This window comes from Oncorhynchus keta, unplaced genomic scaffold (assembly GCF_023373465.1).
Source record: "Oncorhynchus keta strain PuntledgeMale-10-30-2019 unplaced genomic scaffold, Oket_V2 Un_contig_15428_pilon_pilon, whole genome shotgun sequence".
Lineage (NCBI taxonomy): Eukaryota > Metazoa > Chordata > Actinopteri > Salmoniformes > Salmonidae > Oncorhynchus > Oncorhynchus keta.
The window spans coordinates 18260-44563 of NW_026279310.1; the positions used below are offsets into that span (position 1 = coordinate 18260).

General features: G+C 43.3%; 1 protein-coding gene, 4 long non-coding RNA genes and 1 other non-coding gene across 38 annotated transcripts; 4 read left to right on the top strand and 2 right to left on the bottom strand.

The window, feature by feature from the left end:
- The first annotated feature begins 1055 nt into the window (after positions 1-1055).
- On the top strand, positions 1056-10372 carry LOC127918974 (translationally-controlled tumor protein homolog). 22 transcript variants are annotated; one of them, XM_052502282.1, is made up of 12 exons: positions 1056-1224; positions 1658-1731; positions 1970-2157; positions 2881-2986; positions 3967-6017; positions 6189-6637; positions 6696-7205; positions 7264-7492; positions 7768-7938; positions 8049-8222; positions 8281-8393; positions 8507-10372. In XM_052502282.1, exons 1-5 carry the CDS (start codon positions 1197-1199, stop codon positions 4165-4167), a joined length of 597 nt encoding a protein of 198 aa, XP_052358242.1. In that variant the 5' UTR covers positions 1056-1196; the 3' UTR covers positions 4168-6017; positions 6189-6637; positions 6696-7205; positions 7264-7492; positions 7768-7938; positions 8049-8222; positions 8281-8393; positions 8507-10372. The 22 variants fall into 22 exon arrangements, with proteins under 22 accessions (XP_052358242.1, XP_052358243.1, XP_052358244.1 ...); XM_052502283.1 differs by having other exon boundaries at positions 8281-8338; XM_052502284.1 differs by lacking the exon at positions 8281-8393.
- On the bottom strand, positions 3013-3960 carry LOC127918975 (uncharacterized). The gene is made up of 3 exons (XR_008101602.1): positions 3643-3960; positions 3467-3554; positions 3013-3422 (listed from the first exon to the last, which is right to left on the bottom strand). It is a non-coding gene; the product is annotated as an uncharacterized LOC127918975 (long non-coding RNA).
- LOC127918979 (small nucleolar RNA SNORA31) lies at positions 5869-6005 on the top strand. Its single transcript, XR_008101617.1, has one exon. It is a non-coding gene; the product is annotated as a small nucleolar RNA SNORA31 (small nucleolar RNA).
- Positions 10373-16646: 6274 nt separating the features above from the next.
- Positions 16647-25177, bottom strand: LOC127918976 (uncharacterized). 4 transcript variants are annotated; one of them, XR_008101603.1, is made up of 2 exons: positions 25118-25177; positions 16647-17391 (listed from the first exon to the last, which is right to left on the bottom strand). It is a non-coding gene; the product is annotated as an uncharacterized LOC127918976 (long non-coding RNA). The 4 variants fall into 4 exon arrangements; XR_008101606.1 differs by lacking the exon at positions 25118-25177 and adding an exon at positions 24073-24120; XR_008101605.1 differs by lacking the exon at positions 25118-25177 and adding an exon at positions 23963-24010.
- On the top strand, positions 16989-17361 carry LOC127918977 (uncharacterized). Its single transcript, XR_008101607.1, has 2 exons — positions 16989-17135; positions 17190-17361. It is a non-coding gene; the product is annotated as an uncharacterized LOC127918977 (long non-coding RNA).
- On the top strand, positions 18342-25214 carry LOC127918978 (uncharacterized). Of its 9 annotated transcripts, XR_008101612.1 has the most exons (6): positions 18342-18421; positions 18736-19011; positions 19467-19584; positions 20120-20309; positions 20714-20857; positions 21002-21235. It is a non-coding gene; the product is annotated as an uncharacterized LOC127918978 (long non-coding RNA). The 9 variants fall into 9 exon arrangements; XR_008101611.1 differs by lacking the exons at positions 20120-20309; positions 21002-21235 and adding an exon at positions 25167-25214 and having other exon boundaries at positions 18736-18985; positions 19441-19610; XR_008101610.1 differs by lacking the exon at positions 20120-20309 and having other exon boundaries at positions 18736-18985; positions 19441-19610; positions 21002-21234.
- The last annotated feature ends 1090 nt before the right edge of the window (positions 25215-26304 follow it).

The following is a 26304-nucleotide window of genomic DNA, read 5'->3' on the forward strand; positions in this document are numbered from 1 at the left end:
AATCGGCATGATCTCTCCGGGACATCAGGGAATCGGCATGATCTCTCAGGGAGATCAGGGAATCGGCATGATCTCTCCGGGACATCAGGGAATCGGCATGATCTCTCCGGGACATCAGGGAATCGGCATGATCTCTCCGGGAGATCAGGGAATCGGCATGATCTCTCAGGGAGATCAGGGAATCGGCATGATCTCTCAGGGAGATCAGGGAATCAGCATGATCTCTCTGGGAGATCAGGGAATCGGGTCTTTCTTCTGGAACAAACATATTACTGAAATCGAATGAAAGAATATCACATTACAATTACACAAGGACATTAATTAAGGGACATACACTTATAATTCTAACAGCTTTTTTGTTAGTAGAGTATTTAACTGTAAAGTTTCAATCTGATGAGAGTAAAGAAAAAAACTATTATCCTGTGGTACCTGGCCTTAAGTATAATTCATTTAAAATGTATCCGAATACATTTTTCAGACATTGTTTTACCATCTCCGTGTATTCTCATATTGGAGGGGGGGGGGGAATGGTGTGTTGACGCTCCCCGGCAGAACCACAAACCTGACTGGGAGAGTACTGCACGGTAGATTTTTCTATGGTGTTACTGACTGTATGTTTGTTTGTGTGTAACTCTGTGTTGTTGTTTTTGTCACACTGCTTTTGCTTTATCTTGGCCAGGTCGCAGTTGTAAATGAGAACGTTTGTTCTCAACTGGCCTACCTGGTTAAATAAAGGTGAAATAAAAATAAATAAATACATAAAAAGGGGTGGCCAACACAACGTAAACCCGCCAACTCCACGCTGCTTAAAACCTGAGACAAAAAAAAACAAAGATACAAAAATAATTTAAGAATAAAGGGAAAAAAATAATAAATATATAAATAAATAAACAAACGTTTTAAAAAAAACAAAATAATAAAGATAATAATAAATATTTTAAACAAATATATATATATATAATAAAACGAACTAAATAAAAAGTGCAGGCTGGAGAAGGCACCCGGGGAGAAGCGGCACCCTGCAACGTGTCCTCGAGGGGGCGCCGGGGACCGGATGTGACGTCACCAGCGCCCGCCGCTATCTAAGTTGAAGAACGGCTGTTTTCTGTCCTTTTTCCCTCCTAACGAGTCCTGAGACGGGTAAGGGATCCAAAAACATCTTCCCGTGTCACGGCGCTTTTCACAACCCAACAAAAATGATCATCTACAAGGATATCATCACCGGTAATTTAACGTTTATATTATCAATATTCTGTTATTATTTCTTTTATAAATATATATGTTGTGTTGGTCTGAATTTGTGTTTTTTTTGTTTTTGGGGCCTACCGGAAGTCTCTACCGCCCTTTGTGCCAACGATGTGGAAATTACTTTATAAAAATAACAAACTTCGTCGTAATTCCTCCATGGTATTCTGTACCGTTATAGATCCAATTTGTACTTTTCTCTGTACTGTATAACGGAGTAAACCGATAGACTGTGTTTAAGCTTTACCGGAGAGTTAGCATTTCCCTGCTAGTTAGTTAGCGAGGCCTACCGGCGTTACTAGGTAACAAGTTGTACTAAATGTCCTGTTTTTTTCTACCGTAATTTTTAGTTATCTACCGTTTCAACTCCCACGTTTTGGGTATGCGTTGGTTTAATAATGATGTATTTCAGGAGATGAGCTGTTCACCGAGGTCTACAAAATCACGGAGGTCTGCGACGGGATGCTGTACGAGGTCCAGGGAAAGGTACGTTAATAATCCCGTCCATTATTAAGTTACTTAACTGTATTCGAAGAAAAAAAACGGTAATCTTCCTTAGCTGTTAGCATACTTGTCAAGCTATTCCATTTATTTCACTCACTTCAAAATACAGGAGGGTTATGTTAACGTACATTTCGGCTTTGGGCTAGTTGACTACGGTGACGTGTTGATACCGGTGTACCGTTTAGCCTGCTCGCCTAAAACCAGGATCTCCCGTTTCCAGCTCACTTCCAGATCGGAGGACGTCGACGGTGCGTTAATCGGTGCCAACGCCTCTGCAGAGGGCGGCGATGAGGGTAGCGAAGCGTCCACAGTCAGTGGAGTCGACATTGTGCTCAACAGCAAACTGCAGGAGACCTCGGCCTACAACAAGAAGGCCTACCAGAGCTACATCAAGGGCTATATGAAGGCGTAAGTGTCTCTGGCATCTCATCTAACATGTTTTTATTTTTATTTAAAATGTCTTATTTACACCTACGGCCGATCTGGGAACTGTGGGTTTAACTGCCTTGTTCAGGGGCAGAATGACATTTTAAAACTCTTATTTTTTTACCTTGTCAACTCTGGGATTCGATCCTTTCACTTACTGGCCCAACGCCAGTAACAGGAGGAGAGTGAAATTTAAACGGCAAATCAAACTCAACTGTCGATTTTAAAAATGCATGTTGACAAGCCTGGGCAACTTCTCTCCGGTGACACCCAGGGTTTTGGTAACTGATACACAAAAATGACATCACATGTCCCTGGACTTTCTGCAAGGCCTGCTATGACTCATCGGATCGTTCCATTATGGGTCTCAAATGGGTGTAAATACCTGTTAGACCACGGGGAGTCGACATGGTTCAGTCCAGTCTAAAGGGGTCTAAATACCTGTTAGACCACGGGGAGTCGACATGGTTCAGTCCAGTCTAAAGGGGTGTAAATACCTGTTGACCCACGGAGTCGACATGGTTCAGTCCATTTCCAATCTCCCCTGTGAACGTTCCCCGGGTCGTTGCTGTCAATGAGAAAATGTTTTCGGTCAACTTACCCAGTTGACCTGCACAAGCAGGGTTCTGTTTTCTGGGAGTATCAGGCAGCCTGATGGGGAATGTTGTGAATGTAACACAGTTGTCCGTCCGTCCCCCCCACCAGGGTCAAGGCCAAGCTGGAGGAGCAGGGTTCTAAGAGGGTACAGGCCTTCATGGCAGGCGCTCCAGCAGCTGTTAAGATGATCCTGGGGAACCTCGATAAATACCAGGTGAGAGAATCCACCCCCCCCCCTACCACATGTCCGGGTCCCAAATGCCCCCCCCTTTCCAATGTCCATATACAGTGCACTATATAGGGAAAATGGGGAGACATTTGGGATGTGCCCAACGGCTGATGCTGTGTGGAAATGGACACTGTTTTATATTGGATGGATGAGGTCTGGTTAAAATAGCCACTGGAACGTACAGTGATGATCTCAGGACACCTTTAGAGGCTGTGACCAATGAAACAGTGACGATCTCAGGACACCTTTAGAGGCTGTGACCAATGAAACAGTGACGATCTCAGGACACCTTTAGAGGCTGTGACCAATGAAACAGTGACGATCTCAGGACACCTTTAGAGGCTGTGACCAATGAAACAGTGACGATCTCAGGACACCTTTAGAGGCTGTGACCAATGAAACAGTGACGATCTCAGGACACCTTTAGAGGCTGTGACCAATGAAACAGTGATGATCTCAGGACACCTTTAGAGGCTGTGACCAATGAAACAGTGACGATCTCAGGACACCTTTAGAGGCTGTGACCAATGAAACAGTGACGATCTCAGGACCCCTTTAGAGGCTGTGACCAATGAAACAGTGATGATCTCAGGACCCCTTTAGAGGCTGTGACCAATGAAACAGTGACGATCTCAGGACACCTTTAGAGGCTGTGACCAATGAAACAGTGACGATCTCAGGACACCTTTAGAGGCTGTGACCAATGAAACAGTGACGATCTCAGGACACCTTTAGAGGCTGTGACCAATGAAACAGTGACGATCTCAGGACACCTTTAGAGGCTGTGACCTATGACACTAACATCTGTATTTTACTGGAGTACGTTGTCAAGTCGCTTGCTTACACTTTGGCGTGTGTGTGGTTTGTTCCAAAAGAAGGCATCTCTTCCTCGTTGTATGAATCGATGACTGAACAGTGTCTCCTTGTACGTCCTGTTGATCACGTGACCTGCTCCTCTTCTTCAGTTCTTCACCGGTGAGTCCATGAACTGTGACGGCGCCATCGGCCTGCTAGACTACCGCGAGGACGGGGTCACGCCCTTCTTCGTTTTCTTCAAAGACGGCATCGAGATCGAGAAATACGTAAGTTTACCATCCCCTCTGACTGACGTGGCTGTTTCTGTGGGAACCCGGGGATTAGTCTGGCGCGTAGAACCCAGGGATTAGTCTGGCGCGTAGAACCCTGGGATTAGTCTGGCGCGTAGAACCCTGGGATTAGTCTGGCGCGTAGAACCCTGGGATTAGTCTGGCGCGTAGAACCCTGGGATTAGTCTGGCGCGTAGAACCCTGGGATTAGTCTGGCGCGTAGAACCCTGGGATTAGTCTGGCGCGTAGAACCCTGGGATTAGTCTGGCGTGTAGAACCCTGGGATTAGTCTGTGGCAGCCAGCCACAGCGGCTCTATATGGTCGGGACGGGGCCACACTGGCAGCCAGACACAGCGGCTCTATATGGCCGAGTCGGGACGGGGCCACACTGGCAGCCAGACACAGCGGCTCTATATGGTCGGGACGGGGCCACACTGGCAGCCAGACACAGCGGCTCTATATGGTCGGGACGGGGCCACACTGGCAGCCAGACACAGCGGCTCTATGTGGTCGGGACGGGGCCACACTGGCAGCCAGCCACAGCGGCTCTATGTGGTCGGGACGGGGCCACACTGGCAGCCAGACACAGCGGCTCTATATGGTCGGGACGGGGCCACACTGGCAGCCACAGCGGCTCTATATGGCCGAGTCGGGACGGGGCCACACTGGCAACCAGCCACAGCGGCTCTATATGGCCGAGTCGGGACGGGGCCACACTGGCAACCAGACACAGCGGCTCTATATGGTCGGGACGGGGCCACACTGGCAGCCAGACACAGCGGCTCTATATGGCCCAGCCGGCCCTGGTCTAAAGTAGTAGTGCACTATATATAGGGAATAGGGTTCTATAGGGCCCTGGTCTAAAGTAGTGCACTATATAGGGAATAGGGTTCTATAGGGCCCTGGTCTAAAGTAGTGTACTATATAGGGAATAGGGTTCTATAGGGCTCTGGTCTAAAGTAGTGCACTATATAGGGAATAGGGTTCTATAGGGCTCTGGTCTAAAGTAGTGCACTATATATAGGGAATAGGGTTCTATAGGGCCCTGGTCTAAAGTAGTGCACTATATAGGGAATAGGGTTCTATAGGGCCCTGATCTAAAGTCGTGTACTATATAGGGAATAGGGTTCTATAGGGCTCTGGTCTAAAGTAGTGCACTATATAGGGAATAGGGTTCTATAGGGCCCTGGTCTAAAGTAGTGCACTATATAGGGAATAGGGTTCTATAGGGCTCTGGTCTAAAGTAGTGTACTATATAGGGAATAGGGTTCTATAGGGTCTTGGTCTAAAGTAGTGTACTACATAGGGAATAGGGTTCTATAGGGCCCTGGTCTAAAGTAGTGTACTATATAGGGAATAGGGTTCTATAGGGCCCTGGTCTAAAGTAGTGTACTACATAGGGTTCTGGTCTAAAGTAGTGTACTACATAGGGTTCTGGTCTAAAGTAGTGTACTATACAGGGTTCGGGTCTAATGTAGTGTACTATATAGGGTTCTGGTCTAAAGTAGTGTACTATATAGGGTTCTGTAGGGTCCTGGTCTAAAGTAGTGTACTATATATAGGGAATAGGGTTCTATAGGGCCCTGGTCTAAAGTAGTGTACTATATAGGGTTCTGGTCTAAAGTAGTGTACTATATAGGGTTCTGGTCTAAAGTAGTGTACTCTATAGGGTTCTGGTCTAAAGTAGTGTACTCTATAGGGTTCTGGTCTAAAGTAGTGTACTATACATAGGGTGCTACTTATTAAGATACCAGGCACACCACACTCTGAATACTAAGCCCATGCATTCATCTGATAGACCTGAAGTTCCTCACCGTGACTTCTGGGTTTGCAATTGGATGCTACATGAAAATATTCCCTTGACTTTCCCCGACTGCCTGACCGAGTGGCTGTACGGATAGAGAAGAGGAACACATGGTGTTTACCAGAGGTGGTACTGAGTGGCTGTATGGATAGAGAAGGGGATCACATGGTGTTTACCAGAGGTGGTACCACTGAGTGGCTGTATGGATAGAGAAGAGGAACACATGGTGTTTACCAGAGGTGGTACCACTGAGTGGCTGTATGGATAGAGGAGAGGAACACATGGTGTTTACCAGAGGTGGTACTGAGTGGCTGTATGGATAGAGGAGAGGAACACATGGTGTTTACCAGAGGTGGTACTGAGTGGCTGTATGGATAGAGGAGAGGAACACATGGTGTTTACCAGAGGTGGTACTGAGTGGCTGTATGGATAGAGGAGAGGAACACATGGTGTTTACCAGAGGTGGTACCACTGAGTGGCTGTATGGATAGAGGAGAGGAACACATGGTGTTTACCAGAGGTGGTACTGAGTGGCTGTATGGATAGAGGAGAGGAACACATGGTGTTTACCAGAGGTGGTACCACTGAGTGGCTGTATGGATAGAGAAGAGGATCACATGGTGTTTACCAGAGGTGGTACCACTGAGTGGCTGTATGGATAGAGGAGAGGAACACATGGTGTTTACCAGAGGTGGTACTGAGTGGCTGTATGGATAGAGGAGAGGAACACATGGTGTTTACCAGAGGTGGTACCACTGAGTGGCTGTATGGATAGAGGAGAGGATCACATGGTGTTTACCAGAGGTGGTACCACTGAGTGGCTGTATGGATAGAGGAGAGGAACACATGGTGTTTACCAGAGGTGGTACTGAGTGGCTGTATGGATAGAGGAGAGGAACACATGGTGTTTACCAGAGGTGGTACTGAGTGGCTGTATGGATAGAGGAGAGGAACACATGGTGTTTACCAGAGGTGGTACCACTGAGTGGCTGTATGGATAGAGGAGAGGAACACATGGTGTTTACCAGAGGTGGTACCACTGAGTGGCTGTATGGATAGAGGAGAGGAACACATGGTGTTTACCAGAGGTGGTACCACTGAGTGGCTGTATGGATAGAGGAGAGGAACACATGGTGTTTACCAGAGGTGGTACCACTGAGTGGCTGTATGGATAGAGAAGAGGAACACATGGTGTTTACCAGAGGTGGTACTGAGTGGCTGTATGGATAGAGGAGAGGAACACATGGTGTTTACCAGAGGTGGTACTGAGTGGCTGTATGGATAGAGGAGAGGATCACATGGTGTTTACCAGAGGTGGTACCACTGAGTGGCTGTATGGATAGAGGAGAGGATCACATGGTGTTTACCAGAGGTGGTACCACTGAGTGGCTGTATGGATAGAGGAGAGGAACACATGGTGTTTACCAGAGGTGGTACCACTGAGTGGCTGTATGGATAGAGGAGAGGAACACATGGTGTTTACCAGAGGTGGTACCACTGAGTGGCTGTATGGATAGAGGAGAGGAACACATGGTGTTTACCAGAGGTGGTACTGAGTGGCTGTATGGATAGAGGAGAGGAACACATGGTGTTTACCAGAGGTGGTACTGAGTGGCTGTACGGATAGAGAAGAGGAACACATGGTGTTTACCAGAGGTGGTACTGAGTGGCTGTATGGATAGAGGAGAGGATCACATGGTGTTTACCAGAGGTGGTACTGAGTGGCTGTATGGATAGAGGAGGGGAACACATGGTGTTTACCAGAGGTGGTACTGAGTGGCTGTATGGATAGAGAAGAGGAACACATGGTGTTTACCAGAGGTGGTACTGAGTGGCTGTATGGATAGAGGAGAGGATCACATGGTGTTTACCAGAGGTGGTACTGAGTGGCTGTATGGATAGAGGAGGGGAACACATGGTGTTTACCAGAGGTGGTACCACTGAGTGGCTGTATGGATAGAGGAGAGGAACACATGGTGTTTACCAGAGGTGGTACCACTGAGTGGCTGTATGGATAGAGGAGAGGAACACATGGTGTTTACCAGAGGTGGTACTGAGTGGCTGTATGGATAGAGGAGAGGAACACATGGTGTTTACCAGAGGTGGTACTGAGTGGCTGTACGGATAGAGAAGAGGAACACATGGTGTTTACCAGAGGTGGTACCACTGAGTGGCTGTATGGATAGAGGAGAGGAACACATGGTGTTTACCAGAGGTGGTACCACTGAGTGGCTGTATGGATAGAGGAGAGGAACACATGGTGTTTACCAGAGGTGGTACCACTGAGTGGCTGTATGGATAGAGGAGAGGAACACATGGTGTTTACCAGAGGTGGTACCACTGAGTGGCTGTATGGATAGAGAAGAGGAACACATGGTGTTTACCAGAGGTGGTACCACTGAGTGGCTGTATGGATAGAGGAGAGGAACACATGGTGTTTACCAGAGGTGGTACTGAGTGGCTGTATGGATAGAGGAGAGGATCACATGGTGTTTACCAGAGGTGGTACTGAGTGGCTGTATGGATAGAGGAGAGGAACACATGGTGTTTACCAGAGGTGGTACCACTGAGTGGCTGTATGGATAGAGGAGAGGATCACATGGTGTTTACCAGAGGTGGTACTGCCCAGACAGAGGAGCCGTTGATTAGGGGTTGTCCCAATGGCACCCCTATTCACTTTCTAGTTGACTACTTTTGACTAGTGATCAATCAGACACACCTAATACCTCTGTCCATCTCCACGTGGGTAATAGTGTCTCCTCTGTCCGTCTCCACGTGGGTAATAGTGTCTCCTCTGTCCGTCTCCGCGTGGGTAATAGTGTCTCTCCTCTGTCCGTCTCCGCGTGGGTAATAGTGTCTCTCCTCTGTCCGTCTCCGCGTGGGTAATAGTGTCTCCTCTGTCCGTCTCCACGTGGGTAATAGTCTCTCCTCTGTCAGTCTCCGCGTGGGCAATAGTGTCTCTCCTCGGTCTGTCTCCGCGTGGGTAATAGTGTCTCTCCTCGGTCTGTCTCAGCGTGGGTAATAGTGTCTCTCCTCGGTCTGTCTCAGCGTGGGTAATAGTGTCTCTCCTCTGTCCGTCTCAGCGTGGGTAATAGTGTCTCCTCTGTCCGGCTCCACGTGGGTAATAGTGTCTCTCCTCTGTCCGGCTCCACGTGGGTAATAGTGTCTCTCCTCTGTCAGTCTCCACGTGGGTAATAGTGTCTCTCCTCTGTCAGTCTCCGCGTGGGTAATAGTGTCTCTCCTCTCTCTGTCTCAGCGTGGGTAATAGTGTCTCTCCTCTGTCCGTCTCCACGTGGGTAATAGTGTCTCAACTCTGTCCGGCTCCACGTGGGTAATAATCTCCTCTGTCTGTCCATCTCCACGTGGGTAATAATCTCCTCTGTCTGTCCATCTCCATGTGGGTAATAATCTCCTCTGTCCAGCTCCACGTGGGGAATAGTCTCTCCTCTGTCCATCTCCGCGTGGGTAATAGTCTCTCCTCTGTCCAGCTCCACGTGGGTAATAGTCTCTCCTCTGTCCAGCTCCACGTGGGTAATAGTCTCTCCTCTGTCCATCTCCACGTGGGTAATAGTGTCTCTCCTCTGTCCATCTCCGCGTGGGTAATAGTCTCTCCTCTGTCAGTCTCCGCGTGGGTAATAGTCTCTCCTCTGTCAGTCTCCGCGTGGGTAATAGTGTCTCCTCTGTCCGTCTCCGCGTGGGTAATAGTCTCTCCTCTGTCCGTCTCCGCGTGGGTAATAGTCTCTCCTCTGTCCGTCTCCGCGTGGGTAATAGTGTCTCTCTGTCCATCTCCACGTGGGTAATAGTGTCTCCTCTGTCCATCTCCACGTGGGTAATAGTGTCTCCTCTGTCCATCTCCACGTGGGTAATAGTCTCTCCTCTGTCCATCTCCACGTGGGTAATAGTGTCTCCTCTGTCCGTCTCCACGTGGGTAATAGTCTCTCCTCTGTCCATCTCCACGTGGGTAATAGTGTCTCCTCTGTCTCCTCTCTGCAGTAAACCATCCGGACGTCTAACAGAAGTGCCTGGACCGGAGGGAGCGTGTCTGCTTGTTACCATAGCTACCACCGCCCCTGATCATGGACAGACTGACCCCTGCCCTGCCTGCTTGTTACCGTAGCGACCGCCGCCCCTGATCATGGACAGACTGCCCCCTGCCTGTATCCCTCCCAACACCTGGAACAGACTTGTCTTTCTTTTAATCCCAAGTTTTTTATTTTTTGGGGGGGGTGGCCCAACCTTCTCTTCGTCCCCCACATCTGACCTCCCGGGGGGGGAGACGCCAGGCCCTGTTCTAAACGGACGGTCGTCGGTCAGGACCGCCCCCCCCACCACCGTGGATGGCCGGTTAGGCTGCTGTGTGCGCGGTGACTCCCATCAGATGTCCAGCTGCATTAAAGCTCCCACCTTGCTCTCTCACACAACTGTAAAGGACTCATTGACACTATGTTGTGAAATAAATGGGCCTGTTGGCCGAAATACAACCGTCCTCTGTGTGCCGTCTGCGTTCACTCTGATACAGCACCTCCCGTCCCCCGTCTCTGCTTGGGGGACACACCACCAGACATCTCTGCTCGGGGGGAGGGGGGCCTCCAGACCTCTCTGCTCGGGGGGCCTCCAGATGTCTCTGCTCGGGGGGCACCAGACGTCTCACGTAGCTGTTGCCCTGAACCAGAACACATGATTCCATTGGTCCACTTATCAAGCCCGTGGGGCAACAACAAATGTGTGACATGTCTGCTGGTCCCTGGGCAGAGGGTCAGGAAACCCTGTTCTGATGGGATCTGTTGGGTCCATACTGTGTTGGTTAACATTGGGTTCTGGTCTCTGTTCTGTTGGGTCCATACTGTTGGTTAACATTGGGTTCTGGTCCCTGTTCTGTTGGGTCCATGCTGTGTTGGTTAACATTGGGTTCTGGTCCCTATTCTGTTGGGTCCATACTGTTGGTTAACATTTGGTTCTGTTGGGGTCCATACTGTGTTGGTTAACATTGGGTTCTGGTCCCTATTCTGTTGGTTAACATTGGGTTCTGTTGGGTCCATACTGTGTTGATTAACATTGGGTTCTGGTCCCTGTTCTGTTGGGTCCATGCTGTTGGTTAACATTGGGTTCTGTTGGTTAACATTGGGTTCTGTTGGGTCCATACTGTTGGTTAACATTGGGTTCTGTTGGGTCCATACTGTGTTGATTAACATTGGGTTCTGGTCTCTGTTCTGTTGGGTCCATACTGTGTTAACATTGGGTTCTGGTCTCTGTTCTGTTGGGTCCATACTGTGTTAACATTGGGTTCTGGTCCCTATTCTGATGGGTCCATACTGTGTTAACATTGGGTTCTGGTCCCTATTCTGATGGGTCCATACTGTGTTAACATTGGGTTCTGGTCTCTGTTCTGTTGGGTCCATACTGTGTTAACATTGGGTTCTGGTCTCTGTTCTGATGGGTCCATACTGTGTTTGTTAACATTGGGTTCTGGTCTCTGTTCTGATGGGTCCATACTGTGTTGGTTAACATTGGGTTCTGTTGGGTCCATACTGTTGGTTAACATTGGGTTCTGTTGGGTCCATACTGTGTTGATTAACATTGGGTTCTGGTCTCTGTTCTGTTGGGTCCATACTGTGTTAACATTGGGTTCTGGTCCCTATTCTGATGGGTCCATACTGTGTTTGTTAACATTTGGTTCTGTTGGGTCCATACTGTGTTGGTTAACATTGGGTTCTGGTCTCTGTTCTGATGGGTCCATACTGTTGGTTAACATTTGGTTCTGTTGGGTCCATGCTGTGTTGGTTAACATTGGGTTCTGGTCCCTATTCTGTTGGGTCCATACTGTTGGTTAACATTTGGTTCTGTTGGGGTCCATACTGTGTTGGTTAACATTGGGTTCTGGTCCCTATTCTGTTGGGTCCATACTGTTGGTTAACATTGGGTTCTGTTGGGTCCATACTGTGTTGATTAACATTGGGTTCTGGTCCCTGTTCTGTTGGGTCCATGCTGTTGGTTAACATTGGGTTCTGTTGGTTAACATTGGGTTCTGTTGGGTCCATACTGTTGGTTAACATTGGGTTCTGTTGGGTCCATACTGTGTTGATTAACATTGGGTTCTGGTCTCTGTTCTGTTGGGTCCATACTGTGTTAACATTGGGTTCTGGTCTCTGTTCTGTTGGGTCCATACTGTGTTAACATTGGGTTCTGGTCCCTATTCTGATGGGTCCATACTGTGTTAACATTGGGTTCTGGTCCCTATTCTGATGGGTCCATACTGTGTTAACATTGGGTTCTGGTCTCTGTTCTGTTGGGTCCATACTGTGTTAACATTGGGTTCTGGTCTCTGTTCTGATGGGTCCATACTGTGTTTGTTAACATTGGGTTCTGGTCTCTGTTCTGATGGGTCCATACTGTGTTGGTTAACATTGGGTTCTGTTGGGTCCATACTGTTGGTTAACATTGGGTTCTGTTGGGTCCATACTGTGTTGATTAACATTGGGTTCTGGTCTCTGTTCTGTTGGGTCCATACTGTTGGTTAACATTGGGTTCTGGTCTCTGTTCTGTTGGGTCCATACTGTGTTTGTTAACATTTGGTTCTGTTGGGTCCATACTGTGTTGGTTAACATTGGGTTCTGGTCCCTGTTCTGTTGGGTCCATACTGTTGGTTAACATTTGGTTCTGTTGGGTCCATACTGTTGGTTAACATTTGGTTCTGTTGGGTCCATACTGTGTTCGGCATGGAGGCCGGCCTTTAAAGGTGAGTCAACTGACTGATAATCTTGCATCGTGTATATTTATCTGCTCGATATTATGTACAGCAGTCAGTCACAATTTACCCATGATACATCAGTGTTGGTGCTCTCAAACACAGCCGTTCCCTCTGGGTTCATCCAGACAGATATAAATCCTCTAGTTTTAGAGGGAATCCCATTCGGCCGTTCCCTCTGGGCTGGGTTCATCCAGACAGATATAAATCCTCTAGTTTTAGAGGGAATCCCATTCGGCCGTTCCCTCTGGGCTGGGTTCATCCAGACAGATATAAATCCTCTAGTTTTAGAGGGAATCCCATTCGGCCGTTCCCTCTGGGCTGGGTTCATCCAGACAGATATAAATCCTCTAGTTTTAGAGGAATCCCATTCGGCCGTTCCCTCTGGGCTGGGTTCATCCAGACAGATATAAATCCTCTAGTTTTAGAAGGAATCCCATTCGGCCGTTCCTCTGGGCTGGGTTCATCCAGACAGATATAAATCCTCTAGTTTTAGAGGGAATCCCATTCGGCCGTTCCCTCTGGGCTGGGTTCATCCAGACAGATATAAATCCTCTAGTTTTAGAGGGAATCCCATTCGGCCGTTCCCTCTGGGCTGGGTTCATCCAGACAGATATAAATCCTCTAGTTTTAGAGGGAATCCCATTCGGCCGTTCCCTCTGGGCTGGGTTCATCCAGACAGATATAAATCCTCTAGTTTTAGAGGGAATCCCATTCGGCCGTTCCTCTGGGCTGGGTTCATCCAGACAGATATAAATCCTCTAGTTTTAGAGGGAATCCCATTCGGCCGTTCCCTCTGGGCTCATCCAGACAGATATAAATCCTCTAGTTTTAGAGGGAATCCCATTCGGCCGTTCCCTCTGGGCTGGGTTCATCCAGACAGATATAAATCCTCTAGTTTTAGAGGGAATCCCATTCGGCCGTTCCTCTGGGCTGGGTTCATCCAGACAGATATAAATCCTCTAGTTTTAGAAGGAATCCCATTCGGCCGTTCCCTCTGGGCTGGGTTCATCCAGACAGATATAAATCCTCTAGTTTTAGAGGGAATCCCATTCGGCCGTTCCCTCTGGGCTGGGTTCATCCAGACAAATATAAATCCTTCTAGTTTTAGAGGGAATCCCGTTCGCCGTTCCCTCTGGGCTGGGTTCATCCAGACAGATATAAATCCTCTAGTTTTAGAGGGAATCCCATTCGGCCGTTCCCTCTGGGCTCATCCAGACAGATATAAATCCTCTAGTTTTAGAGGGAATCCCATTCGGCCGTTCCCTCTGGGCTGGGTTCATCCAGACAGATATAAATCCTCTAGTTTTAGAGGGAATCCCATTCGGCCGTTCCCTCTGGGCTGGCTTCATCCAGACAGATATAAATCCTCTAGTTTTAGAGGGAATCCCATTCGGCCGTTCCCTCTGGGCTCATCCAGACAGATATAAATCCTCTAGTTTTAGAGGGAATCCCATTCGGCCGTTCCTCTGGGCTGGGTTCATCCAGACAGATATAAATCCTCTAGTTTTAGAGGGAATCCCATTCGGCCGTTCCCTCTGGGCTGGCTTCATCCAGACAGATATAAATCCTCTAGTTTTAGAGGGAATCCCATTCGGCCGTTCCCTCTGGGCTGGGTTCATCCAGACAGATATAAATCCTCTAGTTTTAGAGGGAATCCCATTCGGCCGTTCCCTCTGGGCTGGGTTCATCCAGACAGATATAAATCCTCTAGTTTTAGAGGGAATCCCATTCGGCCGTTCCTCTGGGCTCATCCAGACAGATATAAATCCTCTAGTTTTAGAGGGAATCCCATTCGCCGTTCCCTCTGGGCTGGGTTCATCCAGACAGATATAAATCCTCTAGTTTTAGAGGGAATCCCATTCGGCCGTTCCCTCTGGGCTGGGTTCATCCAGACAGATATAAATCCTCTAGTTTTAGAGGGAATCCCATTCGGCCGTTCCCTCTGGGCTGGGTTCATCCAGACAGATATAAATCCTCTAGTTTTAGAGGGAATCCCATTCTGCCGTTCCTCTGGGCTGGGTTCATCCAGACAGATATAAATCCTCTAGTTTTAGAGGGAATCCCATTCGGCCGTTCCCTCTGGGCTGGGTTCATCCAGACAGATATAAATCCTCTAGTTTTAGAGGGAATCCCATTCGGCCGTTCCTCTGGGCTCATCCAGACAGATATAAATCCTCTAGTTTTAGAGGGAATCCCATTCGGCCGTTCCCTCTGGGCTGGGTTCATCCAGACAGATATAAATCCTCTAGTTTTAGAGGGAATCCCATTCGGCCGTTCCCTCTGGGCTGGGTTCATCCAGACAGATATAAATCCTCTAGTTTTAGAAGGAATCCCATTCGGCCGTTCCTCTGGGCTGGGTTCATCCAGACAGATATAAATCCTCTAGTTTTAGAGGAATCCCATTCGGTCGTTCCTCTGGGCTGGGTTCATCCAGACAGATATAAATCCTCTAGTTTTAGAGGGAATCCCATTCGGCCGTTCCCTCTGGGCTGGGTTCATCCAGACAGATATAAATCCTCTAGTTTTAGAGGGAATCCCATTCGGCCGTTCCTCTGGGCTGGGTTCATCCAGACAGATATAAATCCTCTAGTTTTAGAGGGAATCCCATTCGGCCGTTCCTCTGGGCTGGGTTCATCCAGACAGATATAAATCCTCTAGTTTTAGAGGGAATCCCATTCGGCCGTTCCCTCTGGGCTGGGTTCATCCAGACAGATAAATCCTCTAGTTTTAGAGGAATCCCATTCGGCCGTTCCCTCTGGGCTGGGTTCATCCAGACAGATATAAATCCTCTAGTTTTAGAGGAATCCCATTCGGCCGTTCCCTCTGGGCTGGGTTCATCCAGACAGATATAAATCCTCTAGTTTTAGAGGGAATCCCATTCGGCCGTTCCCTCTGGGCTGGGTTCATCCAGACAGATAAATCCTCTAGTTTTAGAGGGAATCCCATTCGGCCGTTCCCTCTGGGCTGGGTTCATCCAGACAGATAAATCCTCTAGTTTTAGAGGGAATCCCATTCGGCCGTTCCCTCTGGGCTGGGTTCATCCAGACAGATATAAATCCTCTAGTTTTAAAACCATCTGTCGTAGAAGGAATCCCATCCTGTATTTATATCAAGCGTTTCGGTAGGAAGGCTGGTCTAGGATCAGTTTTAGGTTTCCATGGATAGGTGGGATCTGTTCCTAGGTCAGCACTCCCAAGTCAGACACGATACAGATGACCTCTGGTTCTATTGGTGGCTTATCAGGAACCTGATCCTAGATCAGACATGATACAGATGACCTCTGGTTCTATTGGTGGCTTATCAGGAACCTGATCCTAGATCAGACACGATACAGCTGACCTCTGGTTCTATTGGTGGCTTATCAGGAACCTGATCCTAGATCAGACACGATACAGCTGACCTCTGGTTCTATTGGTGGCTTATCAGGAACCTGATCCTAGATCAGACACGATACAGATGACCTCTGGTTCTATTGGTGGCTTATCAGAACCTGATCCTAGATCAGACACGATACAGATGACCTCTGGTTCTATTGGTGGCTTATCAGGAACCTGATCCTAGATCAGACATGATACAGATGACCTCTGGTTCTATTGGTGGCTTATCAGGAACCTGATCCTAGATCAGACACGATACAGATGACCTCTGGTTCTATTGGTGGCTTATCAGGAACCTGATCCTAGATCAGACATGATACAGATGACCTCTGGTTCTATTGGTGGCTTATCAGGAACCTGATCCTAGATCAGACATGATACAGATGACCTCTGGTTCTATTGGTGGCTTATCAGGAACCTGATCCTAGATCAGACACGATACAGATGACCTCTGGTTCTATTGGTGGCTTATCAGGAACCTGATCCTAGATCAGGACTCCCAGTCAGACACTTGATACAGATTTCATATTTCTGCTCAGGACCTTCCCGTTATCCAACTGCACACAGATTAGTGAGATCACATCTCTACAAGAGTAACTCCTAATTTCTAGAGAAAAGTAGACTGGTAGATTTTTTTTTTTTTTTTACAAAAACATTTTTATTTTAATTCCAAAAGTCGTTAAAATCATATTTTTATAAACAACTTGTACGTATTGATCCTTGGTAGCCGTGTCTGTAAACCGAACACTTCCGAAGGATCGGTCAGATCCCACAAACACACAGGAATACATAGTGGCCCAGGTGAGATGAACCTAAAGCATCTCACTGTTCAGAATAGTAGGAATCCTTCAAACGTGTCCCCAAAGTGGCACCCTATTCCCTAAATAGTACACTAAATTTGACCAGGGTCCTGGTTTAAAGTAGTGCACTATATAGGGAATAGGGTGTGACTTGACCGACATGAAGTATAGGACCGGGGTCCTAACTGGCCAACTCAACACATCAGATTCACAACTTTATTGCTCTGCGTCTATAAAAACCAAAACGATGCTCTCTAGGGAGGGCCCAGACCAGGCTAGTCGTCCTTCTCCTAGTGGTGAGCTCTCTAGGAGGCTGGAGGTCCCAGACCAGGCTAGTCGTCCTCCTAGTGGTGAGCTCTCTAGGAGGCTGGAGGTCCCAGACCAGGCTAGTCGTCCTCCTAGTGGTGAGCTCTCTAGGAGGCTGGAGGTCCCAGACCAGGCTAGTCGTCGGTCTCCTTCTCCTCCTCCTCTCCTCCCTGGTAGTGTCTGTACTCGGGCTTCAGCTCCCACGTGTTCTTGTGGGTTCCCTTCACGTTGTAGATGCCGATGTCACGCAGAATCTCTTTCAGGTAACTCTGAATGAAGGGGGGAGAGAGACGGGAGGGAGAGGAGAGAGAGAGGGGAGGAGAGAGGGGGAAGGGAGAGGAGAGACGGGAGGGAGAGGGAGAGACAGAGGAGAGGAGAGACAGGGGGAGGGAGAGGAGAGGAGAGACAGAGGAGAGACAGGAGAGACAGAGGAGAGAGAGAGAGAGAGGGGAGGGAGAGGAAGGGAGAGGAGAGAGAGAGGGGAGGGAGAGGAAGGGAGAGGAGAGAGAGAGGAGAGAGAGAGGGGAGGGAGAGGGGAGGGAGAGGAGAGAGAGAGAGAGGGGAGGGAGAGGAGAGAGGGGAAGGGAGAGGAGAGAGAGGAGAGAGGGGAGGGAGAGGAGAGGGAGAGAGAGAGGAGGAGAGACAGAGGAGGAGAGACGGGAGGAGGAGAGACGGGGGGGGGACATGGGAGAGTTAAGGTGTTGTATTATAATAGACTACTATCACACAGGAATAGGGAGCAGGAAAGAGTGTTGAGTTTCCAGTCTGGTCTTGAATTCCCTGTTTCATCTCTTTATGTACAAAAGGAAATATTGTGTAAAGTATTACATCACTAACTTGACCAGATAAAAATCCACCTCAGACGACCCGCTCATTAGGCATCCGTCTCTACCTCAGACTGAAATACAAACCACCTCAGACCCGCTCATTAGGCATCCGCTCATTAGGCATCCGTCTCTACCTCAGACTGAAATACAAAACAGACGACCCGTTCATTAGGCATCCGTCTCTACCTCAGATTGAAATACAAACCACCTCAGACGACCCGTTCATTAGGCATCCGTCTCTACCTCAGACTGAAACATAGATGGCAGCAGGTGATGTAGTAATACCAGGTGTATATAGTAGTATATAGTAGTATATAGTAGTATATAGTAGTATCTCACCACAGGTTGTTTGGTGATGTTATAATACCAGGTGTTTATAGTAGTATATAGTAGTATATAGTAGTATACAGTAGTATATAGTAGTATATAGTAGTATCTCACCACAGGTTGTTTGGTGATGTAGTAATACCAGGTGTATATAGTAGTATATAGTAGTATATAGTAGTATACAGTAGTATATAGTAGTATACAGTAGTATATAGTAGTATACAGTAGTATACAGTAGTATATAGTAGCATCTCACCACAGGTTGTTTGGTGATGTTGTAATACCAGGTGTTTATAGTAGTATATAGTAGTATATAGTAGTATACAGTAGTATACAGTAGTATATAGTAGTATATAGTAGTATACAGTAGTATATAGTAGTTTATAGTAGTATATAGTAGTATATAGTAGTATATAGTAGTATCTCACCACAGGTTGTTTGGTGATGTTGTAATACCAGGTGTATACAGTAGTATATAGTAGTATATAGTAGTATACAGTAGTATATAGTAGTATATAGTAGTATACAGTAGTATACAGTAGTATATAGTAGTATCTCACCACAGGTTGTTTGGTGATGTAGTAATACCAGGTGTATATAGTAGTATATAGTAGTATATAGTAGTATCTCACCACAGGTTGTTTGGTGATGTTGTAATACCAGGTGTATATAGTAGTATATAGTAGTATATAGTAGTATCTCACCACAGGTTGTTTGGTGATGTTGTAATACCAGGTGTTTATAGTAGTATATAGTAGTATATAGTAGTATATAGTACCTCATACAGTAGTATATAGTAGTATACAGTAGTATATAGTAGTATATAGTAGTATACAGTAGTATATAGTAGTATATAGTAGTATATAGTAGCATACAGTAGTATATAGTAGTATATAGTAGCATCTCACCACTGGTTGTTTGGTGATGAGTAATACCAGGTGTATATAGTAGTATACAGTAGTATATAGTAGCATACAGTAAGTAGTATATAGTAGCATACAGTAAGTAGTATATAGTAGTATATAGTAGTATACAGTAGTATATAGTAGTATATAGTAGTATATAGTAGTATCTCACCACAGGTTGTTTGGTGATGTAGTAATACCAGGTGTATATAGTAGTATACAGTAGTATATAGTAGTATATAGTAGTATCTCACCACAGGTTGTTTGGTGATGTAGTAATACCAGGTGTTTATAGTAGTATATAGTAGTATATAGTAGCATCTCACCACAGGTTGTTTGGTGATGTAGTAATACCAGGTGTTTATAGTAGTATATAGTAGTATATAGTAGCATCTCACCACAGGTTGTTTGGTGATGTAGTAATACCAGGTGTTTATAGTAGTATATAGTAGTATATAGTAGCATACAGTTAGTAGTATATAGTAGTATATAGTAGTATACAGTAGTATATAGTAGTATATAGTAGCATACAGTAGTATATAGTAGTATATAGTAGTATATAGTAGTATATAGTAGCATCTCACCACTGGTTGTTTGGTGATGTAGTAATAACAGGTGTTTATAGTAGTATATAGTAGCATCTCACCACTGGTTGTTTGGTGATGTAGTAATACCAGGTGTATATAGTAGTATACAGTAGTATATAGTAGCATACAGTAAGTAGTATATAGTAGTATATAGTAGTATACAGTAGTATATAGTAGTATATAGTAGCATACAGTAGTATATAGTAGTATATAGTAGTATACAGTAGTATATAGTAGTATCTCACCACTGGTTGTTTGGTGATGTAGTCTACCAGGTGTTTATAGTTGTATATAGTAGTATATAGTAGTATACAGTAGTATATAGTAGTATATAGTAGTATCTCACCACAGGTTGTTTGGTGATGTAGTAATACCAGGTGTTTATAGTAGTATACAGTAGTATATAGTAGTATATAGTAGTATCTCACCACAGGTTGTTTGGTGATGTAGTAATACCAGGTGTATATAGTAGTATACAGTAGTATATAGTAGTATATAGTAGTATCTCACCACAGGTTGTTTGGTGATGTTGTAATACCAGGTGTATATAGTAGTATATAGTAGTATATAGTAGTATATAGTAGTATACAGCAGTATATAGTAGTATATAGTAGCATACAGTAGTATATAGTAGCATACAGTAGTATATAGTAGTATATAGTAGTATCTCACCACAGGCTGTTTGGTGATGTCGTAATACCAGGTGTTTATAGTAGTATATAGTAGTATATAGTAGTATCTCACCACAGGTTGTTTGGTGATGTCGACCAGGTCCTTGATGTCGTAATACCAGGTGTTTATAGTAGCATACAGTAGTATATAGTAGTATATAGTAGTATACAGTAGTATATAGTAGTATATAGTAGTTTATAGTAGTATATAGTAGTATATAGTAGTATATAGTAGTATCTCACCACTGGTTGTTTGGTGATGTAGTAATACCAGGTGTATATAGTAGTATATAGTAGTATATAGTAGTATCTCACCACAGGTTGTTTGGTGATGTAGTAATACCAGGTGTTTATAGTAGTATATAGTAGTATATAGTAGTATCTCACCACAGGTTGTTTGGTGATGTTGTAATACCAGGTGTATATAGTAGTATATAGTAGTATCTCACCACAGGTTGTTTGGTGATGTAGTAATACCAGGTGTTTATAGTAGTATACAGTAGTATATAGTAGTATATAGTAGTATCTCACCACAGGTTGTTTGGTGATGTAGTAATACCAGGTGTATATAGTAGTATATAGTAGTATATAGTAGTATACAGTAGTATATAGTAGTATATAGTAGTATCTCACCACAGGTTGTTTGGTGATGTAGTAATACCAGGTGTTTATAGTAGTATATAGTAGTATATAGTAGCATCTCACCACAGGTTGTTTGGTGATGTAGTAATACCAGGTGTTTATAGTAGTATATAGTAGTATATAGTAGTATATAGTAGTATATAGTAGTATATAGTAGTATCTCACCACAGGCTGTTTGGTGATGTCGTAATACCAGGTGTTTATAGTAGTATATAGTAGTATCTCACCACAGGTTGTTTGGTGATGTAGTAATACCAGGTGTTTATAGTAGTTTATAGTAGTATACAGTAGTATATAGTAGTATACAGTAGTATATAGTAGTATATAGTAGCATACAGTAGTATATAGTAGCATCTCACCACTGGTTGTTTGGTGATGTAGTAATACCAGGTGTTTATAGTAGAATATAGTAGTATATAGTAGTATATAGTAGCATACAGTAGTATATAGTAGTATACAGTAGTATATAGTAGTATATAGTAGCATACAGTAGTATATAGTAGTATATAGTAGTATACAGTAGTATATAGTAGTATATAGTAGTATATAGTAGCATACAGTAGTATATAGTAGTATATAGTAGCATACAGTAGTATATAGTAGTATATAGTAGTATATAGTAGTATCTCACCACAGGCTGTTTGGTGATGTCGTAATACCAGGTGTTTATAGTAGTATATAGTAGTATCTCACCACAGGTTGTTTGGTGATGTAGTAATACCAGGTGTTTATAGTAGTTTATAGTAGTATACAGTAGTATATAGTAGTATACAGTAGTATATAGTAGTATATAGTAGCATACAGTAGTATATAGTAGTATATAGTAGTATACAGTAGTATATAGTAGTATATAGTTGTATACAGTAGTATATAGTAGCATACAGTAGTATATAGTTGTATACAGTAGTATATAGTAGTATACAGTAGTATATAGTAGTATATAGTAGCATCTCACCACAGGTTGTTTGGTGATGTCGACCAGGTCCTTGATGTTGTAATACCAGGTGTTTATAGTAGTATACAGTAGTATATAGTAGTATACAGTAGTATATAGTAGTATACAGTAGTATATAGTAGTATATAGTAGCATCTCACCACAGGTTGTTTGGTGATGTCGACCAGGTCCTTGATGTCGTAATACCAGGTGTATATTGTAGTATACAGTAGTATACAGTAGTATACAGTAGTATATAGTAGTATATAGTAGTATACAGTAGTATACAGTAGTATATAGTAGTATATAGTAGCATACAGTAGTATATAGTAGTATATAGTAGTATATAGTAGTATATAGTAGTATATACAGTATATAGTAGTATATAGTAGCATACAGTAGTATATAGTAGTATATAGCAGTATACAGTAGTATATAGTAGTATATAGTAGTATCTCACCACTGGTTGTTTGGTGATGTAGTAATACCAGGTGTTTATAGTAGTATATAGTAGTATATAGTAGTATATAGTAGTATATAGTAGCATCTCACCACAGGTTGTTTGGTGATGTAGTAACAGGTTTATAGTAGTATATAGTATATACAGTAGTATATAGTAGTATACAGTAGTATATAGTAGTATATAGTAGCATCTCACCACAGGCTGTCTGGTGATGTTGTAATACCAGGTGTTTATAGTAGTATATAGTAGTATACAGTAGTATATAGTACCATATAGTAGTATATAGTAGTATATAGTAGCATCTCACCACAGGCTGTTTGGTGATGTAGTAATACCAGGTGTTTATAGTAGTATATAGTAGTATATAGTATACCACTGGTAGTATAGTGTAGTATAGTAGTATATAGTAGTACAGTAGTATATAGTAGTATATAGTAGCATCTCACCACAGGTTGTTTGGTGATGTGTAATACCAGGTGTTTATATAGTAGTAGTATACAGTAGTATATAGTAGTATATAGTAGTATATAGTCATAGCATCTCACCACAGGCTGTCTGGTGATGTTTAATACCAGGTGTTTATAGTAGTATATAGTAGTATACAGTAGTATATAGTAGTATATAGTAGTATACAGTAGTATATAGTAGTATATAGTAGCATCTCACCACAGGCTGTTTGGTGATGTCGATAGGTCCAGATGTTGTATAGTGTATATAGTAGTATATAGTAGTATATAGTAGTATACAGTAGTATATAGTAGCATACAGTAGTATATAGTAGTATATAGTAGTATATAGTAGCATATAGTAGTATATAGTAGCATATAGTAGCATAGTAGCATATAGTAGTATATAGTAGTATATAGTAGTATACAGTAGTATATAGTAGTATACAGTAGTATATAGTAATACAGTAGTATATAGTAGTATATAGTAGTATATAGTAGTATACAGTAGTATATAGTAGTATATAGTAGTATACAGTAGTATATAGTAGTATATAGTAGTATATAGTAGCATCTCACCACAGGCTGTTTGGTGATGTCGACCAGGTCCTTGATGTTGTAATACCAGGTGTATAGTATACAGTAGTATATAGTAGTATATAGTAGCATACAGTAGTAGTAGTATATAGTAGTATATAGTAGTATACAGTAGTATACAGTAGTATATAGTAGTATATAGTAGCATATATAGTAGTATATAGTAGCATACAGTAGTATATAGTTGTATATAGTAGTATATAGTATATATAGTAGCATATAGTAGTATATAGTAGTATATAGTAGTATACAGTAGTATATAGTTATACAGTAGTATACAGTAGTATATAGTTGTATACAGTAGTATATAGTAGTATATAGTAGCATCTCACCACAGGCTGTTTGTGATGTCGACCAGGTCCTTGATGTTGTAATACCAGGTGTTTATAGTAGTATACAGTAGTATACAGTAGTATATAGTAGTATATAGTAGCATCTCACCACAGGCTGTTTGGTGATGTCGACCAGGTCCTTGATGTTGTAATACCAGGTGTATACAGTAGTATACAGTAGTATATAGTAGTATATAGTAGTATATAGTAGCATCTCACCACAGGCTGTTTGGTGATGTCGACCAGGTCCTTGATGTTGTAATACCAGGTGTTTATAGTTGTATATAGTAGTATACAGTAGTATATAGTAGTATATAGTAGCATACAGTAGTATATAGTAGTATATAGTAGTATACAGTAGTATATAGCATAGGTAGCATACACAGTATATATAGTAGTATATAGTAGCATACAGTAGTATACAGTAGTATATAGTAGTATATAGTAGCATACAGTAGTATATAGTAGTATACAGTAGTATATAGTAGCATATAGTAGCATACAGTAGTATACAGTAGCATATACAGCATACAGTAGTATATAGTAGTATATAGTAGTATCTCACCACAGGTTGTTTGGTGATGTGTAACACCAGGTTTATAGTAGTATATAGTAGTATAGTAGTATATAGTAGTATATAGTAGCATCTCACCACATATTTTAGTATGCATAATACCAGGTGTTTATAGTATATAGTAGTATCTCACCAGTGATGCAGTAATACCAGGTGTTTATAGTAGTATATATAGTAGTATATAGTAGCATATAGTAGTATATAGCAGCAGCATCTCACACAGTAGTTTATAGTAGTATATAGTAGCATACAGTAGTATATAGTAGCATCTCACCACAGGCTGTCTGGTGATACCAGGTGTTTATAGTAGTATATAGTAGCATACAGTAGTATATAGTAGTATATAGTAGCATACAGTAGTATATAGTAGTATATATACATCCTCACCACAGGCTGTTTGGTGATACCAGGTCCTGATGTTTGTAATAGTAGTGTATATAGTAGTATACAGTAGTATATAGTAGCATACAGTAGTATATAGTAGTATATAGTAGTATACAGTAGTATAGTAGTATATAGTAGTATACAGTAGTATATAGTAGTATATAGTAGTATATAGTAGTATATAGTAGTATATAGTAGTATATAGTAGTATATAGTAGTATACAGTAGTATATAGTAGTATATAGTAGTATATAGTAGTATACAGTAGTATATAGTAGTATATAGTAGTATATAGTAGCATCTCACCACAGGCTGTTTGGTGATGTCGACCAGGTCCTTGATGTTGTAATACCAGGTGTATATAGTAGTATACAGTAGTATATAGTAGTATATAGTAGCATACAGTAGTATATAGTAGTATATAGTAGTATACAGTAGTATATAGTAGTATATAGTAGTATATAGTAGTATATAGTAGTATACAGTAGTATATAGTAGTATATAGTAGTATATAGTAGTATACAGTCAGTATATAGTAGTATATAGTAGCATATCAGCATATAGTAGTATATAGTAGTATACAGTAGTATATAGTAGTATATAGTAGTATATAGTAGTATACAGTAGTATATAGTAGCATCTCACCACAGGCTGTTTAGTGATGTCGACCAGGTCCTTGATGTTGTAATACCAGGTGTTTATAGTAGTATACAGTAGTATATAGTAGTATACAGTAGTATATAGTAGTATATAGTAGTATCTCACCACAGCTGTTTAGTAGTATATGATGTTGTAATACCAGTGTATATAGTAGTATACAGTAGTATACAGTAGTATATAGTAGCATCTCACCACAGGCTGTTTGGTGATGTCGACCAGGTCCTTGATGCTGTAATACCAGGTGTTTATAGTAGTATATAGTAGTATATAGTAGTATATACAGCATACAGCAGCACATAGCAGCATACAGCAGCATACACAGCAGCATATAGTAGCACATAGCAGCACATAGTAGCATACAGCAGCACACAGTAGCATACAGCAGCACACAGCAGCATACAGTAGCATACAGCAGCATACACAGTAGCATACAGTAGCATATAGTAGCATATAGCAGCATACAGCTAGCATATAGTAGCATATAGTAGCATACAGTAGCATACAGCAGCTAGTTAGCAGTAGCATATAGTAGCATCCTCGCAATCACTAGGTCACGTTTAGTGACGTCTCCACTTCAGAGCTCCCTGATGTTGATACCAGGTGCTTATAGTAGTATAGTAGCATATAGTAGCATACAGCAGTATATAGCAGCATACAGCAGCACATAGTAGCATATAGCAGCATGCACATACAGCAGCATACAGCAGCACACAGCAGCACACCACAGCAAAGCACATTAGCAGCACACAGCAGCACACAGCAGCTATACAGCAGCACATCAGCAGCACACAGCAGCACATAGTAGCATTACAGCAGCATACAGCAGCATACAG